A 19,764-nucleotide genomic window follows, 5' to 3' on the forward strand; every position below is an offset into this window, starting at 1 on the left:
CCCCTCTGTGTGCATGCGAATCCACTTATTTTCATGTTAGCATTATTGGGGGATCTCATTATCCAATGTGTATTTCCCAATTACAGAAGCCGCGTCTGTTTCAGGTTCTGTACGCATCACAGCAATGAGGCCATACGCATGTTCTGATGGTGATCAGGGTAGCTATGATGACCAGGATTGTGACAGTGGCTGGAGGAGATGACGATGCTCGTGGAAGGTGTTAAGTGAGTGTGGTCATGGCAGCGAGCAGGGGATTCATATGGCAAAGATGGGGCTGGTGACATTAACAGAGATGGCCGGCTGCAGGTGTGCTGACCGTAGTGATGGTGAAGGTAAATCTCACGATGGCATTGTGATAATGAGTTGATATTCCTGGTGATGCTGCTGCTGTTGCCTGTCCCTGTGAGGGCGATGTGCCAACAGATGCTCATTCCCTGCAGCGATGCTCGTCCTGGAAGAATGTTGGTTGTTACACGGCAGGAAGGTTGGTCCTTCCATTTGGGATTGTCACTGCTGCAAGGTGCAGCTCCTTCCAAAATTCTGAGACCACCTGAGAACCTTCTACCTTTGCAGCCAAGAAAGAGGCTCAGCAGAGCAGCAGCAGCTCCTTGCTCAGCTGCCCTTTTCCACTGCACTTTAAGACAGAGCTCTGGTGTTAAGTATGAGTGGGTCATTAGGAACATTTATTTAAGATGAACGGTTCTGGGAGCCAGCCAGGCTTGGGATACCAGCCATCTCGTGATCGATAGAGATTTTATTTGCTGCCTGCATGGTTTCCTGTTCCCTTCGTGCCTGGTACACTCAAGAGAGGACTGGACAACTGCTGTGGTTCTCTCTCCCTTAAACCCTGCAGCAGGGAGCAGAGGTGAGCAAAGCCCCAGAGTAGTCCTGACCTCTCTCCATGAGCTAGGATGACACCCTCTCAATTGTACTGGGCTGCGGAGAGAGGTTTAAGGATGAGAACAAGGTTGGGGCTGCCAAGACACATTACATTTAAAATATTTATATATTAATATTTACTTATATGTAAATATATATAAGCCCAGAGAATAATGCTGGAAAATACCCTTAAAATAATATTGTCCAACGCTTTTATTTTACAGATGAGAAAACTAGGGTTCAGTAGTCAGCAAATAAGATCCTTGTTGAGAACAACAAAAACATCTTTTATGCATATATCTCTAACAAAGCAGAGTGAACTCACACCTGTGATCTGATCGGATCTTTAGAATGGTCCTGTGAGTAGGCAGGAAACTTCCTGCCCACCTGACCAATCGCTCCTGAACCCCTTCCCAGATTTTTTCCACTATGCAGTGAGCCTAGGTCATATCTGTATAGCACTTCTCAGCTCACCATGCATATTTCACACTCATATTTTCATTTGAGCTGTACGTCTCTGTAAAAAAGGGATAGTACTAGTCTTAGTCCCATTTTTCAGTAGAGAAAACTGAGGCTCATAGAAATAAAGCATCTTGCCCAAGCTTGCACAGTTAGTAAGTAGCAGAGTGGGAACTAGAACTCAGGATGCCTATGTTACTGGATGGCTTAAAACAACATAAACGTATTGTCTTGTAGATTTGGAGGCTGGAGGTTCAAAATCAAGGTGTCGGCAGGGCCATCCTTGCTCTGAAACCTGTGGAGGAGGATTCTTTCTTGCCTCTTCCTGCTTTCTGGTGGTGGCCATCAATTGGTGGTGTTCCTTGGCTCACAGCTGCAGCACTTCCATCTGTCTCCATGGCACATGGCACCTTCCTGTGTGCCTCTGTCTTCACATGGCTTTTTTTTTCTTATAAGGATACCAGTCATATTGAATTAGGGCCTTCCGTAACAGCCTCATCATCAGATGATTACATCTTCAGACCCTATTTCCAAATAAGGTCATGTTTACAGGTACTGGGGGTTAGGACTTCACTATATCTTTTTGAGGAACACACTTCAACCCATAACAGTCCCTGACTTCCAAGCCAAGGGCCTTTTACAACATGCTGTTTGCACAGCGGGCTCCATCCCATTCATTCTCTCCTCCACGTCTTCTATTCCCAAGGACTAGGTGCTCCCCTCCCCTGCAATTCAGGATGTAGGGCTGGCTGAGAGCACTTTTCATTTTCTGCTCTTCCCAAATTATTACAAGCTACTAAAGTAAAATCATGAAATATAGGTGGGCTTTTTGTCTTTTTTATTCCCAGACAGTAAAAATCATTAAGGCTTGCTCTTAATTAGTTTAATTTCAAAGCTTCTAAATATTGATTTAACCTACACTCTTTTGTACTTGCCACAGTCATTGAATTATGCCTGTTATTGATCACAGATGGAAGCATTTCCTTCCACAGGCTTGGGGGCTCTGGGAGCCGCTGGTCCTGCAGCGGCTGCACTGGGCTCGGAAGGCGTGGATGGGTGTGGAGGAGAGGAAGCCTCTGCCAGATTGGAAAGGGCCTTCTCTTGAAGAAGGGCTGCTGAGCTTAGGCCAGGGGCCAGTTTCTTTCTCTTGGGTTGGCCCAGGCCCAACGGAGCTTGAATAAGTCAACTGGAAATCTCCTCATTCTATTCCAGGCTTGAGGAAGTGGAAGGAGAGCTGGGCAGCGGGGGCTGGAGAGGGTGATGTGGGATCGGGGTTTAGAGCACAGGTGTTAGGGCCAGCCAGAAGCAAGTTTGGGTCCTGGCTTTACCAACTGAATATTCTGGGCTTGGTACCTTACCTCTCACATCTGAGAAGTGGGGCTAGTAATTTCCACATCACGCTCTTACTGTGAGCATTCAACACAATCACTCTGGTGAGGCACCTAGCCCAAGGCCTGGCTACTAATCAGTGCTCAGTCAATGACTACCATTATTATCATTGCCCTCTCACTGGAAAAATAAAGACTGGACTTGGAAGCATACTGTATCTTCTGGCCTCAGCCTCATTACTTGTTTAGGTGTGAACTTGGACAAGTCACTTATCTTCTTTCCACTAAAATGAGGATAATGGCCCCTTTGACTTCAGAGGGCTACCGTGAGAATCACATACATCGTAGTCCATTTGTGCTGCTATAACAGAATACCACAGAATGGGTAATTCATAAAGAATAGAAATTTATTTCTTACAGTTCTGGAGGCTGGGAAGTCCAAGACAAGGTGCCAGCATCTGGTGAAGGCTGCTGTCTGCTTTCAAGATGGTGCCTCGAATGCTGTTTCCTCACATGGCAGAAGGTAGACAGACCAAAAAAAAAAATTCTCTCCGTCAAGCCCTTTTAAAACAGTAATTTATTTCTTCATGACCTAAACACATCCCAAAAGGCCCCACCTCCCAACACTGTTGCACTGGGGAATAAGTTTCCAATACATGGATTTTGTGGGATATATTCAGACCATAGCAACATAGGATTGTGAATACAGAAGAATTTTTTTTTTTTTTTTGAGACAGAGTCTCGCTCTGTCGCCCAGGCTGGAGTGCAGTGATGTGGTCTTGACTCACTGCAAGCTCCACCTCCCGGGTTCACACCATTCTCCTGCCTCAGCCTCCCATGTAGCTGGGACTTCAGGCACCCGCCACCATGCCTGGCTAACTTTTTTTGTATTTTTAGTAGAGACGGGGTTTTACCGTGTTAGTCAGGATGGCCTCCATCTCCTGACCTTGTGATCTGCCCGCCTCGGCCTCCCAAAGTGCTGGGATTACAGGCGTGGGCCACCGCGCGTGGCGAATTTTTTTTTTTTTTTTTTTTTGAGACAGAGTCTCACTCTGTCACCCAGGCTGGGGTGCAGCGGCACGATCTCGGCTCACTGCAACCTCCACCCCCTGGGTTCAAGTGATTCTCTTGCCTCAGCCTCCTGAGAAGCTGGGATTACAGGTGCATGCCACCAGGCCCACTAATTTTTGTATTTTTAATTGAGTCGGGGTTTCACCTTGTTGCCAGGCTGGTCTCAAACTCCTAATCTCAAGTGATCTGCCCACCTTGGCCTCCCAAAGTGCTGGGATTACAGGTGTGAGCCACCACACCCGGCCAATATGGAAGAATTTTAATTGCAAGGTGCATTTGATCTGAACAGCCTATTATTATTGATGGCTGTTGTAGCTATTGCCTTTTGTTTGTTTGGGTTTAAGTTTGCTTTTATTGTTAGAGACAGGGTCTTGCTCTGTTGCCAAGGCTGTAGTTCAGTTGTGCAGTCATAGCTCACTGCAGGCTTGAACTCCTGGGCTCAAGCAATTCTCTCACCCCAGCCTCCCAAGTAGCTAGAACTACAGGTATGAGCCACCACACCCACATAGGTGTTTTGTTTGTTTGTTTGTTTTTTGGTAGAGACAGGGTTTCACTGTGTTGGCCAGGCTGGTCTCAAACTCCTGGACTCAAATGAGCCTCCCTTGGCCTCCCAAAGCACTGAGATTACAGGCATGAGCCACTGCTCCCAGCTGGTTACTGCCTTATATGCCTCCTTTGGCTGGCCTCTGCCTGGGTATTGTGTCCAGACCATTCTGCCTCTGACTTGCTGCTCCAACATCTTCATCACATCACCCACACTCTCAAGACCCACGGGGAGCCACTCACTGCTTGGAACTCACTTCATATGTTTGAATCTTGGGACCTTTGCTCCTAGTGTCTCCTATCTGTGCATTACTGGCCTATGGATTCCCAGCAACACTACCCCTGTGAATTTTTCAATGGCTTTATTGAAGTATAATTTGCATACCATCAAATTCAGCCATTTTTAGCGTACAGTGATTTTTTAGTAAATTCCTCTGAATGTTTGTCTAACTTCCTACACGAGGTAGAATCATGCTGTCTCCCCTAGCTTGTGCCCTGCTGCCCTTGCTCTGTGACAACTTTTATCATCCTCTAGTACACTGGTTTAGTTTTCTTTTTAACCTGTGAATCCCCACCTGCCCTCCTCATAACTTTGTATTTGCAGCCCTCACATACTTACAGTGCCTGGGATAAGGTCAGGGATCTATTTCATGCTCAATGGATAAGAGTTCCCTTGTGGCCAGGACAGAGGAGGTGAAGGGAGTCTTGAATACCCAACCTAATCTGTCAGGGTATAAGCAGCTCTCTCTCTCTCTCTCTCTCTCTCTCTATATATATATATATACACACACACACACACACATATATACACACATATATATATATACACATATATATACACACACACATATATATATATATTAGATTGAACACTCTAGGTATCACTCTTCTTGGTTTGTAGACTTCTAATCTGAGCTGGAGAGGAGGTTAGAGATGAGCTAGCCAGCAATCCTCAAACTTCAGCATGCATCAGAACCACCTGCAGGGCTTGTTCAAACACAGGTGACTAGACTAGGGCCCACCCTCAGAGTTTCTGATTCTGGAGGTCTTGGGTGGGCCAAGGAACTCGCACTTCTAGCAAGTTTCCAGGTGATGCGTATACTACTGGTCCGGGGACTACAGTATGAGAACCGCTGCTGTAGCCCAACTCCCTCATTTTGCAGATGAGAAACCCAAGACCTAGAGAAGGAAGAAGACACCATCCAAAGTCTGTCCCCAGGCCAGGAGTAGAGCCAGTCCTGTCCCATGCTGCATCTACCAGCCCTGCTTCCCCCATCTGGCTTTGGAGATGGGTAAGGAGTGGAAGGCAGGAAGCAGCCTCTGAGAAACACTGTCCACCGGCCTGCCCTGGCAAGGGGGAGTGCAGAGGGACTGCCCAGGGAGAGGCCTGTGGGACTGGGGAGGGGCACAGGAGAGGTCCTGGGGAAGGGAATGGCCAGGGCATTGGAGGAGGTGGCCAGGACGGACAGGCCATTGTCTTGCGGTTAGTGGGGAGGAAAGACAAACCCCGGCCTCAGCTGCAGCCATTTATCTCCGGGCTGCCTGGACAGCTGACAGGGAGCAGGCAGCGCCCCCGAGACCAGGACTCCTTCCGCGGCGTGACTTATCTAGAGCTTCATCTGGCAAACCTGCTGATGAAATGAGTCTCTTTTTCTCTCCGCCTCATCAATTTTCATTCTGATTTTATTTTCCTTTTCCATTAGAAGGGGCTTGGCCTTTCTCCATGTTTAACTGGGCTGCTCCCCATTCTCTGCCTCCCTGTCTCCTCAGCCGCCAGAGCCCAGCCCCTCTGACCAGGCCTCACCCACCCCCACCCGGCCCTTCCCTGAGGGTCCTTTCCTCAGTACCACTGACACTTGGAGGCAGGAAACCCAAACCTCCTTAACTAAGGCCCCATTCACCTGGAAAGCAGTGGTGCTTCCCTCTATTCATCCAGGGCCATAAAGCCACTGTCCCTGTGCTCGAGCAGCTTGCAGTCTGAGAGACAGAAGATGAGCATTGTATTTGATGTGGATTTTTATTTCAATTTTATTTTATGTATAGGGGGTCCATGTGCAGATTTGTTACTGAGGAAAATTGCATGATGCTGGGGTTTGGAGTACGGCTCCTGTCACCCTGGTAGTGAGCATATACCTGATATATAGGTTTTTAACCCCCCCACACACCCTCTAGTAGTCCACAGTGTCTGCTGGTCCTATATTTATGTCCATGTGTGCTCAATACTTAACTCCCACTTATAAATGAGAAGATGTGGTATTTGGTTTTCTGTTCCTGCGTGAATTTGCTTAGGACGATGGCCTCCAGCTCCACCTACACTGCTGCAAAGGCCATGTTCTTTTGATGCCTGTGTAGTATTCCATGGTGCATGTATTAGTCTGTTTTCACACTGCTGATAAAGACATATCTGAGACTGGGAAGAAAAAGAGGTTTAATTGGACTTATAGTTCCACATGGCTGGGGAGGCCTCAGAATCATGGCAGGAGGTGAAAGGCACTTCTTACATGGTGGCGGCAAGAGAAAATGAGGAAGATGCAAAAGCAGAAATCCCTGATAAAACCATCAGATCTTGTGAGACTTATTCACTACCACAACAATAGTATGGGGGAAACTGCCCCTATGATTCAAATTATCTCCCTCCCACAACATGCGGGAATTATGGGAGTACAATTCAAGAGGCGATTTGGGTGGGGACACAGCCAAACCATATCAGTGTATATGTAGCACATTTTCTTTGCGGATGTGGATCCTTGAGGGTGGAGGAAGGAGCAAGGGACTGATTATTTTGAGTTGGTGGTAGAGCCTGGTCGTCAGGGAAGACCACATAGGGGTACAGCATAAACTATGACTTCAGAGATGGAAAGGAATTCCCCAGATATGCGGGTGAGGAAGGGGACTTGTGGCAAGGTCCCTGCATGTGCGAAGGCGTGGGACAGGAGAGACTATCGCTTGTATTGCTCTTGGGTCTTCCCTCCCCTTCCCCCCTGCCCTTGCCTCTGTCCCAGGGATCCACTGGGGCTAAAGGGATGTCCTGGGGCCCAGACTGCTAGAGGAGCCATGCTACAGGGTCTGTTCATCACCCCCACCTGACTCCTGACGCAGAGAGGTGGAGAAGCTCATGGGTCAGCACTGGGCTTGGCTGCCCATCTGAGGCCTGCAACTGTGGCCAGCATGGAATGTCTATGGGAGGCCATCAGCTGGGACATTTAGAACTCTTCTGGGAGGGGCGCTCTCGACCCTTCTGGAGAGCATGTGGGGAAGCAGAGGAGCTGCTCCCCTAAGCCAGGAGGAGCTGGTGCTGAGTTGTTTATTGGGTGAGAGTTGTGTCCAACACCAATGATCTTTAAATGAACTGAGTCCTAGAGCTGTCCGGAAGACTAGAACTAGGACCCCGGTTGGAGACTGCAGGGAGTGCTTATAGTTGACATCGGACAGGGCAGCTCCGTTAGGAAGGAGTGTCACCTGCACTGGGAAGGTTCCAAGGAAGAGGCTGCCTGCCTTAGAGACCAAGTACCCTGATAGGCCAGCCTGATGCTGGCCTAGTACAAAGACGGTCTCGAAGCCCCCCCAGGGAAAGTGCCTCCAACAAATCGAAGTGGATAAAAAGGGCAGAAACTCTAATGAGCACCGGGCACTCTCTAGACATCTTTTTCAGATTCCCCCTCGCTATGAGGCAGGTCTGTCTCCATCTTGCAGATGAGAATCTCAGTGAGGAGGTTCAGGATCACACAGCCAGTACAGGACTCTGGTGCCGCGCTGTCTCTAAAGCCCACCATTCAACCACTCACCTGTGCTCTCAGAGAGGTCAGTGGAACCTGTGGGATTTCTGGAAGGGGAGCCTGAGAGAGCTTCAGAAGGGCGAAGACTGTCATAGGAGCTTGGCAAATCCAGAGGAAAGAACTTGAGTCAGAGAAAAATGCTCTCTTCACCTGGGGGCCAGTGACCAAGGAAGGGCTAAAGACGCCATGTCTGGAGTGGCCCGGGTATTGCCCAGGGAAGACAGGCTCTGGGATGATGTTTGTCTCTTTCCTGTCAGGAAGGAAGGAGGCAGGGGGTCTGAGCCCAGACACTGCCCACCCCATAGGCAATGGAGCCACCTGAGCTCTGAGACAGCCAGCCCCCTCCCTCCCCACTTGCCTTGCCTTTCTTTTCTTCCCTCCCTCCCTCTTTCTTTCCTTCTCCGGATATTCTCTGAGCTACCACTGTGTCCAGACTGTTGGAAGAACTGGCAACTTGAAGTACAGTTCCTGCCTCAGAGGAGCTCACAGTCTGGTCGGGGAGACAGCAAGCCAGCCAGTTTAGGATGGAGGCACACTAGGGCATCATGGGAGCCCAGGAAATGGGTGCAGGGGGTCAGAAAAGTTTTCCCTGAGGATCAGCAAATGACTGGCAGCAAGCGGCAGTGAGATGCAGCCTGGAGCTGCCTCCGTGCCCCCAACAGGCTGGCTCGGCTCCCCTGCAGCCTTTTTTGGTGCAGTGCACGCAGACAGCAATGACTCTGTGCTACCTACTGGCACCTTCCACTCCTAATTAAGAAATAATGAGGTAGGCTGCCTTCCAGGCAGCAGAGCTCTAACACTCTCTGCTTGGGCCAGCCAGGAGACCTGGGAAGACAGAGATTCCTGCCTGGGGACAGTCCCTCCCCTCCCAGGCCCAACAAGGGGGGTTTCCTGGAACCCTGACCCCTCTCATTCCAGAGACGAGGGGAGGGCAAGTATGAACAAAGAAGCCTCACCTTTGCCCAGCAGATGCCCTCCAGTCCCTTCCCACCATGACAGCCCTGGAGGTCAGGCGAGCGCTGGCACCGGAATCATGGAACTGGCAAGGGCTGGCGATGGGGTTCGGATCCTGGCTCCTCCACACTCTTGCTGTGGGACCTCAGTCCGGCCCCTTAGCTTCGCGGAGCTTACGTTTCTCATCTGAAAAGTATGTCCCTCACAGAAGGATGGGATGAGGAACATAAAGTGGCTAGCAAATAGAAGTCCTGGTACATGGAAGACACTCAGGAATGCCACATCTTTCCTCTGAGACTTTGCTTTCTGTTAGCATCCCAGTGGCAACAACTAGAGTTGAAGGGACTCATTTTCCCAACAGAGAGATTCTCAGAGTAATGGTTTTCAAGCTTTTACAGCTACAGCCCTAGGCCAAAAGAAAGAAAAAAGAAAAAGCCTTGTATCTGTCCCAGTGCACAAATGCGTGTGTATAAAATAGGGGGCAGCATCTCAAAACAATGCTTAGTCTGGCTGCATACAATGCAGTCTGATATTTTCTATTCATTTTTTTAATGTAGATCGTGACCCACGTTAAATTGTTTTCATGACCTACTAATGGGTTGTGATTCACAGTTCACGGCAGAGCATCCCTCAGTCCTGTAAGGGAAAGTGCACAGTACTAGGCTCTAGGGACACAAAAATCCGTAACAAACCATCCTTTCCTCGAGGAGCTCTCAGTCTGGTTGGGAAGACAGACTCATGGCCTAACAGTGAGGAAGTTGCCACTGTGGTTTGTTCAGAGAGTCTCCGGGGCAGCTGTGGGAGGAACCACTCTTCTCTAAGGGAAAGCGTCACAGGGGAGGTGGCATTTGGGATGGGTTTTCATGGCTGAAGAGGAGTTGAATAGTTGAAGCTGGGGAAGGGCATGGCAGGCACAGTGAGAGGCCCAAGGTGTGGAAGGAAAAATAGCCAGGGTGTGGTGTGTCTGGGAATGAGAGGCAGTGAGGGGAAGTGTGCCTCTCTCAGGTGAGCAGCAAAGCCCAAAAGAGGCCACCGTACAGGACAAGGCCAGAAGTGAAAAGAGAAGGTAGGTGTGAGCATTTTGGTGGGGGGTGTGAGGTGGGAGAGGGCAGATGAAGAGGGCGGGCATTTCCAGCCTTTGGTGGACGGTGGTGCTGATGGCAATGGGACCAATGCAGCACAGCCAGGCAGTGGGAGGAGATGTTGCATTTAGGACAAGCAGAATGGGAGGAGCCTCTGAGACTGCCGAGTAGAGTGACCCAGGGGATGGATGGTTAGGAGTGCAGGTCTGGGCCCCTCCTTCCTGGCCACCCCCAATCCATCCTCTTGCCTAGTGCCCCAGAACTCTGTGATGAGAAGGCCTAGAGGGCACGGGGGCCAGGAGGTCACCCACATCATCCTCCCTCAAGGCAGCATGGCACTCCCAGGCCCAGGCCATGAGGATGCTGGCCAGAGCTGGGCCCCAAGGCTGAGAGCAATTTTTAGATACGGGAACTCTAGAAAGAGAGAGAAGAATCAGCCTCTCTTCCTGGAGATCACTGGTTAAACATGAGACTCTGAGACGCTATAGCCCACTTCGAAGTAGGAGGAGGAATGAAGTGGATTTAAAGTTCCCTAATGCCAGAGTAACCTAATTCCAAAGACCCTGGTCCCAACTTGTCATGGAAAAGGAAGGGGAATGCTGGGTTTTCAAGATGAAACTGCTTGGCGGCGATAGAAGTCGGGACAGTGGTTAGCTCCAGGTGGGGGCTGGATATTGACTGGGAAGGGGCACATACGTAGGAACCTTCTGGAGTGCTGGAAATGTTTATGTCTTGATTTGGGTGGTGGTTGTACTTGTACCTATGCATGTTGGGATCAGGGACATTTATGTATTCTCCCATACATATGTTATACCTCAACAATATTTTTTAAGTTTATTACAAAAGTTGAGAGATGAGAAGTATTAGGTATTAGTATTAGTATTAAAATTCATGGCCAAAACTGCAATTACTTTTGCTCCAATCCAATGTATGGTAAGATGAAAGGAGAGGCTGCAATGCTGGGAAGCAACAGAGGGAACTAACAGGCACTTCATGTACCTTCCATCCCGTACTCCTCCCAGCAATTCCAGAAGGGGTGCAGGCATTATCCCCATTCCCAGCTCGGGGATTTGGGGCTCGAAAGGTTAAGTACTTTGCCCAAGGTCACACAGCGAACAGCAGAGCCAGGCTCACGCCCCACCACTCCTCCTTCACATAAGTTATTTATGGAATTCAGACTCTGGAAGAGCAGATAAACGCTGAGGCTGAGGTCTCCTCCAGCTCTGAGGTTCTGGTTGTGTGTGATTAAATGGGAGGTGGAAGTGAGGGGCCAGGTTCACCTCCCAGGAGGAGCTGGAGGCCAGGTATGCAGATGGAGGACTGGCCTTCCTCACCCTCAGCATCCCTCCCACCCAGCGCTTATCTGCTGGTGAGGAGGCCGGAGTTTATCAACGCTACACTCAATTATGCCGCCCATCTGTCTCCGCAGCTTCGTGGGGAGAAGGGTGTCCTGGCACTGAAGCAGCCAAGGCCAGGCAATCGATCACCGCCTGCCACCCTCCCTCTGGACCCTCAGCTCCCGGTGGGGCTGGGGGTGGAACCGCCAGGGAGAGGAGGGAGGAGGAGAGGAGAGAGGAGACTCTGCATCCACCAATACCAGGCAGGAGCACTAGGGCTGTGCTGGGGCCGGGGGCCTGAGAAGCAGGGAAGGGAGAAAGTAGCGACAGCGTCTCCAAAACTCTTCCTTCAGACCTTTGCCAAAGGTCTTAGTTTAATCAGGGGCATTGTGGATTAATTCCACAGTTTCCGCTAAATCCACAGAAACAGCCCCGAGAACATAGACCTGACAGGGTTTGCAGCACCAGCCCTTCCAAGAGAGAAACTTGCCCTTGGAGTGGGCAACCAACCCTGCTTCTTGGAATACGGCTCTAGGGCTTTTGTCTCCTGTCCCTGAAGCCCACAGCTGGCCAGCAGTCACTGGCTGCGCAAAAAGCAGCCCCCAGCCCCCATTCAGAAGGCAGGCTGAGGTCTGTGTGCAGCAGCTGGCTCTGTTTGTCCCTGTGGTTCCAGGCCCAGCCACACACACACACAGGAACAGTGTCCTTCCCCACACTGTCCCCCAAGGAGGTTGTTCTAGGCAGGAGTCAAGGAACAGGAGCTGAGGGGCCCAGCAGGGGGCAGGTGCGTGGAGGAGCTGAGGACTCAGGTTTTCTCTGAAGGGATTTGCAACTGAGGCAGCCTTGCCCTCTGCTCCTGTAAAACAGGTGCTGATCCACATTGGCTGGGCTGGTGAGGCAGGATGTAGAGTCAAAGACCCTGGGTTTGAATCCTGACCCCACTGCATAGAAGCTGTGCAACCTCTGATGAATCACCTAACGTTTCTGACTCTCAGTTGCCTCCCTGGCAAAATGGGGCTAAATAATCCCTTCTTGCCTACACACAGGGTTGTTGGGGGGATTAAATGCAATGCGTGTTCTCTACACATTTCACTATAGCCACTCTCAAGCACCTGCTACATGCTCAATCCTACACTTGGTGCTCTGGGGACACAAAAAGCATGTAAGATATGGCCCCTGCCTCAAGAAGCTCGGAATCCAATTGGGGAAAGTATACACGTGACAGTCTGAACTCCTGATCACCCCTGGAGATTACAGATGAAAGACAATTAGCTTTCTCTGCAGCTCCCCGGTAGAAACTGCTAATCAGCCTGCATGAGCGGGCCATGTGCAAGGCAGCCTTAGGTGGTGATGGCAGGTGAGTGGGCAGCTCTGAGCTGCATCCTGGAAAGGGCTGCATGCTCAGCAGTGAGGGGGTGGACTTGTCTGGGCCTTTGCCAAGCCTTGGGGTCAGAGGTGCAGTGTGAACGTGAGTCATCAAGTCACTGCCTCTGGATCCCGAGGCCCAGCCCCAGGCTCCTGGCCCAGGAGCCACGACCTCTGCCTCATCCACCCAGCCCAACCAGGGGAGGGAAGGAAGGGGCAGCAGTCTGGGGTGAAGGGGAAAGGCAAGTGCCTGGAGGGTTTCAATGAAGTTTTAAATGGTTCCTTGATCCCCTCAGTGCAGTTGAGCACTGACTCAGCGCTTAGAACCAAGTGTTGATGAAGAAGGGAAACTGGACTCGGGTAGGGTCTAAAGGTCAGGGAGATGCTGGGGCCCAGCTGAAGACCCCTCTCCACCTCCTCCAACCCTCACCCTTCTCTCCACTTGGGAAATGTCTTGGGCTCTCCTAGTTGTTTCGTGTTTTTGAACCTGCCTCCCCAACTAGCATGGCACTTGCTAACTTATCGAGCCCTAGGAGCCCTAGGAGCCAACTTCTATTGTCCCCTAAGAAGTCCTATAGCTGGAGAACCTCCTGACCCTGAGGGATGACTGGAGCTGGAAGAGAGCTAACATTTGTCCAGTTCTTTCTGTGTGCAACACACTCATTTAATTCCAATGACAATCTCATGTAATACAGAAGGAAATGGTTGCTCAGAGCAGTCAAGTAGCTTTGCCTCAGGTACTTGGGTAGTGAGTGGTAGGGCCGCGATTTGGGTCCTGATCTATTTGCCGGTAGGTCTGCTCTCTCACAGCAGGTCTAGGTGGCAGTCAGGGGTCTCTGGTATGTAAGTGTGGCAGGATTACTGGCCATAGATCCAGTTCCACAACAGGGACCTCTCGGAGACTCAGCTTGTTCCCTCCATCCTTTCCACCCACATAGACCACCACAAAATTCCCTCCCTGCTTCCTGACCCCCATACACTGGCTTGGGTAGCTGGGTTCCCCTTGCACAGGTATGCAGGCATGCATGCATGTGTACACATGTGTTTGTTTACACTGAGTTTTACGTGTCAGTGCACACACACCCCTATGCAAAACCTCTGTGCCTTTTAAGTCACGGTTGTTTTTCCCACCTTCAGAAACAGCTGCAGAGGAAAGTGGGAAGTAGTCAAATGTAAATAGGCTTGCTGTGTTCCTGCTCAGGGAAGGGGACCCTGCCTCCAGCTGCTCCCCTCCCAAGCCCTAGCATCCTGGAAGCAGGATGAGGTAGGTGAAGAGCCCCTCTGGCCCGCTGAGAGGCACCTGCCTGGATGGTGGCAGGAGACATAGCTCCAAGCTTTCTGCAGCTGCCTGGTAAGGAGTCATCACCCCAGGGGACGAGAACAGGCACACGGCCTGCAGCTGCAGCATTCAGTGCATCCCAGACCCTCCAGAGGCCCAGGGCAGGGTCAGATCAGACAGACCTGGCAGCACAGATGTGAAGTGTAAACGGCACACAGCCCTCTGGACTTGGGTTGATTCTTGTATCTTGCTGCTCACCAGCTATGTGACTTGAGCCAAGTTCTTTAACCTCTTCAGGACCTCAGTCTCTTAATCTGCAAACTGGAGGTATTAGTGCTTATCTCATGTACCTGTTATGAGAGTCATATGAAAAAAGACATTCAGAGTCTTCAAAGAGTCCTGAGCAATGGTAGGTGATCAGTAAGTGTTTGTGCATTTCCTTGACACTTGTAGCTAAAAACTTACCTGGAATCAGACTTCCACTCAGGAGTCAGACCAGGCTCAAGAAGGCAACACAGTCTGGCCCCTTTTTGTTTCCATCTTTGGTTCTAGGCCAAGGCTGGACTTGCCTCATGGCCCTGGCATCTGAGAGAGAAACTGGATAGGTTCCTCATGCTCAGGATGGAGGAAACAGCAGTGGCTTGCATTGTTGATTGCAGGGGTGATGTCTAATCTCCTGAAGAAAGGAACTCTGGAGTCACAGAGATTGATTCATACAATCAACACACACTGGGCACCCATCCCGTACTACAGGCACAAGAGGCAAGACAGGTCTCTAGTTAGAGATGTTTTCCCATGGTGTGGTCAGAACTGTGACAGTAGGAAGCATGAGTACTGCAAGAGCATAAAGCCAGCCCCTTAGTCAGCCAGGTGGGGAGGTTTTGGAGAAGATTTCTGCAGGTGGTGACTGAACTTAAAGTTGAGCGTTGAAGAACAAGTAGGAGTTGTCTGGAAGACAATGAGGAGGAGACATCAGAAGGGGTGGCATGTCACGGTAACCTCAACCCAAAAGGTTTGTGTGCAGCGGGTAAGTGGGGTGGTGACAAGAGAAGCCAGGTGAAGGGGCCGGGCCAGGTCACAGAAGGTCTTACCTGCACAGCTGAGGAGCTCAGACCCAGGCTTCTTAACTCCACTGCCTCCTCCTGGGCAACTCTGCCAGGCTGTTGGGAAAGGAGAAAAACTCCTGCCTCCAGGGTGGGGAAGTTGGCAAACACCAAAGCAATATCCCCACCCAGAAGATCCTGGGCAGCAGAACACCCCAGCCTGCCTGGATGTGTCAGGTCTGCTGCCTTTCACCTCTAGGGTCCTGGGGAGCCCATCCCAGATTTTAGAAGCTGTACTTATTTCCACCAACCCTCACCCACCTCCCACCTACACTGCCAGAGGAATTTCTGGAAACTTATGATTTTATCTTCCATTTACCCAGTGAGCCAAGGAGGCTGGGAGGAAAGAGGTAAGAAAGGTTAGAGAACCTACCTCACATCTCTCTGGGCTCAGAAGGACTCTGAAGATAACAATAATTTCAGCCCATCCACTCTCCTTCCCTCCCAAACACACATGTGCATGTACACACACACATACACACACATACACCTTCCTCTCCTTCACTGAAGACTCACAGTCACTCACTCTGTGAGCAGGTCATAGAAAAGGACACTAAAGCCTTAAGGACAGGCCTGGCCATTACCTCTGCAGCTCCTTTGGCTTGTTGAGTCAAAAAACATGGGAGGGGCCAGGCACGGTGACTCACACCTGTAATCCCAGCATTTTGGGAGACCGAGGTGAGCAGATCACTTGAGGTCAGGAGTTCGAGACCAGCTTGGCCAACATGGAGAAACCCCCATCTCTACTAAAAATATAAAAATTAGCCAGGAGTGGTGGCAGGTGCCTGTAGTCCCAGCTACTCAGGTGGCTGAGCCAGGAGAATCGCTTGAATCCAGGAGGCGGAGGATGCAGTCAGCTGAGTGCACCGCTGCACTCCAGCCTGGGTGACAGAATGAGACTCTGTCTCAAACAAACAAACACGGGAGGAGGGGTAGATACTGCTTCTCTGCAACCTCCTTAACTCTGCATCCTCTTCTTCCAGGGCTGCCCCTGATGGGGCCTGGCAATGACTGAGCAGGCCCAGCCCCAGAGGACAAGGAAGAGAAGCCATATTGAGGAGGGCAAGAAGTGACGCCCGGTGTAGAATGACTGCCCTGGGAGGGTGGTTCCTTGGGCCCTGGCAGGGTTGCTGACCCTTACCCTGCAAAACACAAAGAGCAGGACTCCAGACTCTTCTTGTGAATGGTCCCCTGCCCTGCAGCTCCACCATGAGGCTTCTCGTGACCCCACTCTTGCTAGCTTGGGTGGCTGGTGCCACTGCCGCTGTGCCCGTGGTACCCTGGCATGTTCCCTGCCCCCCTCAGTGTGCCTGCCAGATCCGGCCCTGGTATACGCCCCGCTCGTCCTACCGCGAGGCTACCACTGTGGACTGCAATGACCTATTCCTGACGGCAGTCCCCCCGGCACTCCCCGCAGGCACACAGACCCTGCTCCTGCAGAGCAACAGCATTGTCCGTGTGGACCAGAGTGAACTGGGCTACCTGGCCAATCTCACAGAGCTGGACCTGTCCCAGAACAGCTTTTCGGATGCCCGAGACTGTGATTTCCATGCCCTGCCCCAGCTGCTGAGCCTGCACCTAGAGGAGAACCAGCTGACCCGGCTGGAGGACCACAGCTTTGCAGGGCTGGCCAGCCTACAGGAACTCTATCTCAACCACAACCAGCTCTACCGCATCGCCCCCAGGGCCTTTTCTGGCCTCAGCAACTTGCTGCGGCTGCACCTCAACTCCAACCTCCTGAGGGCCATTGACAGCCGCTGGTTCGAAATGCTGCCCAACTTGGAGATACTCATGATTGGCGGCAACAAGGTAGATGCCATCCTGGACATGAACTTCCGGCCCCTGGCCAACCTGCGTAGCCTGGTGCTAGCAGGCATGAACCTGCGGGAGATCTCCGACTATGCCCTGGAGGGGCTGCAAAGCCTGGAGAGCCTCTCCTTCTATGACAACCAGCTGGCCCGGGTGCCCAGGCGGGCACTGGAACAGGTGCCCGGGCTCAAGTTCCTAGACCTCAACAAGAACCCGCTCCAGCGGGTAGGGCCGGGGGACTTTGCCAACATGCTGCACCTTAAGGAGCTGGGGCTGAACAACATGGAGGAGCTGGTCTCCATCGACAAGTTTGCCCTGGTGAACCTCCCCGAGCTGACCAAGCTGGACATCACCAATAACCCACGGCTGTCCTTCATCCACCCCCGCGCCTTCCACCACCTGCCCCAGATGGAGACCCTCATGCTCAACAACAACGCTCTCAGTGCCTTGCACCAGCAGACGGTGGAGTCCCTGCCCAACCTGCAGGAGGTAGGTCTCCACGGCAACCCCATCCGCTGTGACTGTGTCATCCGCTGGGCCAATGCCACGGGCACCCGTGTCCGCTTCATCGAGCCACAATCCACCCTGTGTGCGGAGCCTCCGGACCTCCAGCGCCTCCCGGTCCGTGAGGTGCCCTTCCGGGAGATGACGGACCACTGTTTGCCCCTCATCTCCCCACGAAGCTTCCCCCCAAGCCTCCAGGTAGCCAGTGGAGAGAGCATGGTGCTGCATTGCCGGGCACTGGCCGAACCCGAACCCGAGATCTACTGGGTCACTCCAGCCGGGCTTCGACTGACACCTGCCCATGCAGGCAGGAGGTACCGGGTGTACCCCGAGGGGACCCTGGAGCTGCGGAGGGTGACAGCAGAAGAGGCAGGGCTATACACCTGTGTGGCCCAGAACCTGGTGGGGGCTGACACTAAGACGGTTAGTGTGGTTGTGGGCCGTGCTCTCCTCCAGCCAGGCAGGGACGAAGGACAGGGGCTGGAGCTCCGGGTGCAGGAGACCCACCCCTATCACATCCTGCTATCTTGGGTCACCCCACCCAACACAGTGTCCACCAACCTCACCTGGTCCAGTGCCTCCTCCCTCCGGGGCCAGGGGGCCACAGCTCTGGCCCGTCTGCCTCGGGGAACCCACAGCTACAACATTACCCGCCTCCTTCAGGCCACGGAGTACTGGGCCTGCCTGCAAGTGGCCTTTGCTGATGCCCACACCCAGTTGGCTTGTGTATGGGCCAGGACCAAAGAGGCCACTTCTTGCCACAGAGCCTTAGGGGACCGTCCTGGGCTCATTGCCATCCTGGCTCTCGCTGTCCTTCTCCTGGCAGCTGGGCTAGCGGCCCACCTTGGCACAGGCCAACCCAGGAAGGGTGTGGGTGGGAGGCGGCCTCTCCCTCCAGCCTGGGCTTTCTGGGGCTGGAGTGCCCCTTCTGTCCGGGTTGTGTCTGCTCCCCTCGTCCTGCCCTGGAATCCAGGGAGGAAGCTGCCCAGATCCTCAGAAGGGGAGACACTGTTGCCACCATTGTCTCAAAATTCTTGAAGCTCAGCCTGTTCTCAGCAGTAGAGAAATCACTAGGACTACTTTTTACCAAAAGAGAAGCAGTCTGGGCCAGATGCCCTGCCAGGAAAGGGACATGGACCCACGTGCTTGAGGCCTGGCAGCTGGGCCAAGACAGATGGGGCTTTGTGGCCCTGGGGGTGCTTCTGCAGCCTCGAAAAAGTTGCCCTTACCTCCTAGGGTCACCTCTGCTGCCATTCTGAGGAACATCTCCAAGGAACAGGAGGGACTCTGGCTAGAGCCTCCCGCCTCCCCATCTTCTCTCTGCCCAGAGGCTCCTGGGCCTGGCTTGGCTGTCCCCTACCTGTGTCCCTGGGCTGCACCCCTTCCTCTTCTCTTTCTCTGTACAGTCTCAGTCGCTTGCTCTTGTGCCTCCTGGGCAAGGGCTGAAGGAGGCCACTCCATCTCACCTCGGGGGGCTGCCCTCAATGTGGGAGTGACCCCAGCCAGATCTGAAGGACATTTGGGAGAGGGATGCCCAGGAATGCCTCATCTCAGCAGCCTGGGCTCGGCATTCCGAAGCTGACTTTCTATAGGCAATTTTGTACCTTTGTGGAGAAATGTGTCACCTCTCCCAACCCGATTCACTCTTTTCTCCTGTTTTGTAAAAAATAAAAATAAATAATAACAATAATACGGGGGAAAGGAACGAAAGGAAAATAATCCTCTGAGTATTGAGTGTGGTTAAGGAGCTCTGCTCTGGACTCTCCTCAGAGCCTGGAGGGTGATGGGCATGGGGGCCAGCTGGGATATGAGAAGAGGGACAAGAAAAGGGATAGAGTGAAAGAGGGGACAGTTTTTCCTTTTCGGTTTGAATTCTGGCCCCTGGGCCTGCTTCTGACCCCCAAGAGTCTCTGTGGCTGTGACAACGACCAGAGTGAGGAAGGGAGGGAGGCAGAGCGCAGGAGGCAAGGAGAGGGGTGGGAGAGAACCATGGAGACGAACCTGAGATGGGGAGAGCGGAAATTTCCATCACCAAATGCCGTCACCCCTTCTCCTTCTCTGATAAGCAATTAACATGCCAGAGCATAGGAAGCACTTCCCAGCCTATTTCTAATTAAACAAACCCAAGAGGCAGAGTCATGCAGAGAATTGCAAATCATCAAAACAGCAAGAACTTTGGCTCACTAGGGCAGGAGCAGGGCATGGGGTGATAGAGGATTTAGGGAGGGGAGGGCTATGGGATAAGGAAATTACTGCATTCTATCTGTCCATTTCA

At 52.1% G+C, this 19,764-nt stretch overlaps 1 protein-coding gene across 4 annotated transcripts in view; it reads left to right on the forward strand.

Moving 5' to 3' along the window:
* Positions 1 to 19,190, forward strand: part of LRRN2 (leucine rich repeat neuronal 2) — a 68,526-nt gene extending 49,336 nt beyond the window's left edge. For 2 of the 4 annotated variants that reach the window (XM_055109272.2, XM_034944641.3), the window contains 2 exons: positions 3,087 to 3,189; positions 16,160 to 19,190. In XM_055109272.2, coding sequence (XP_054965247.1) covers positions 16,386 to 18,527 — 2,142 coding nt within the window. In that variant the 5' untranslated portion in view covers positions 3,087 to 3,189; positions 16,160 to 16,385 and the 3' untranslated portion in view covers positions 18,528 to 19,190. The remainder of the gene's footprint in view (positions 1 to 3,086; positions 3,190 to 16,159) is intronic. The other 2 variants (XM_034944631.3, XM_034944624.3) reach the window with 1 other exon arrangement.
* The last annotated feature ends 574 nt before the right edge of the window (positions 19,191 to 19,764 follow it).

Source organism: Pan paniscus, chromosome 1, assembly GCF_029289425.2.
Source record: "Pan paniscus chromosome 1, NHGRI_mPanPan1-v2.0_pri, whole genome shotgun sequence".
NCBI lineage: Eukaryota > Metazoa > Chordata > Mammalia > Primates > Hominidae > Pan > Pan paniscus.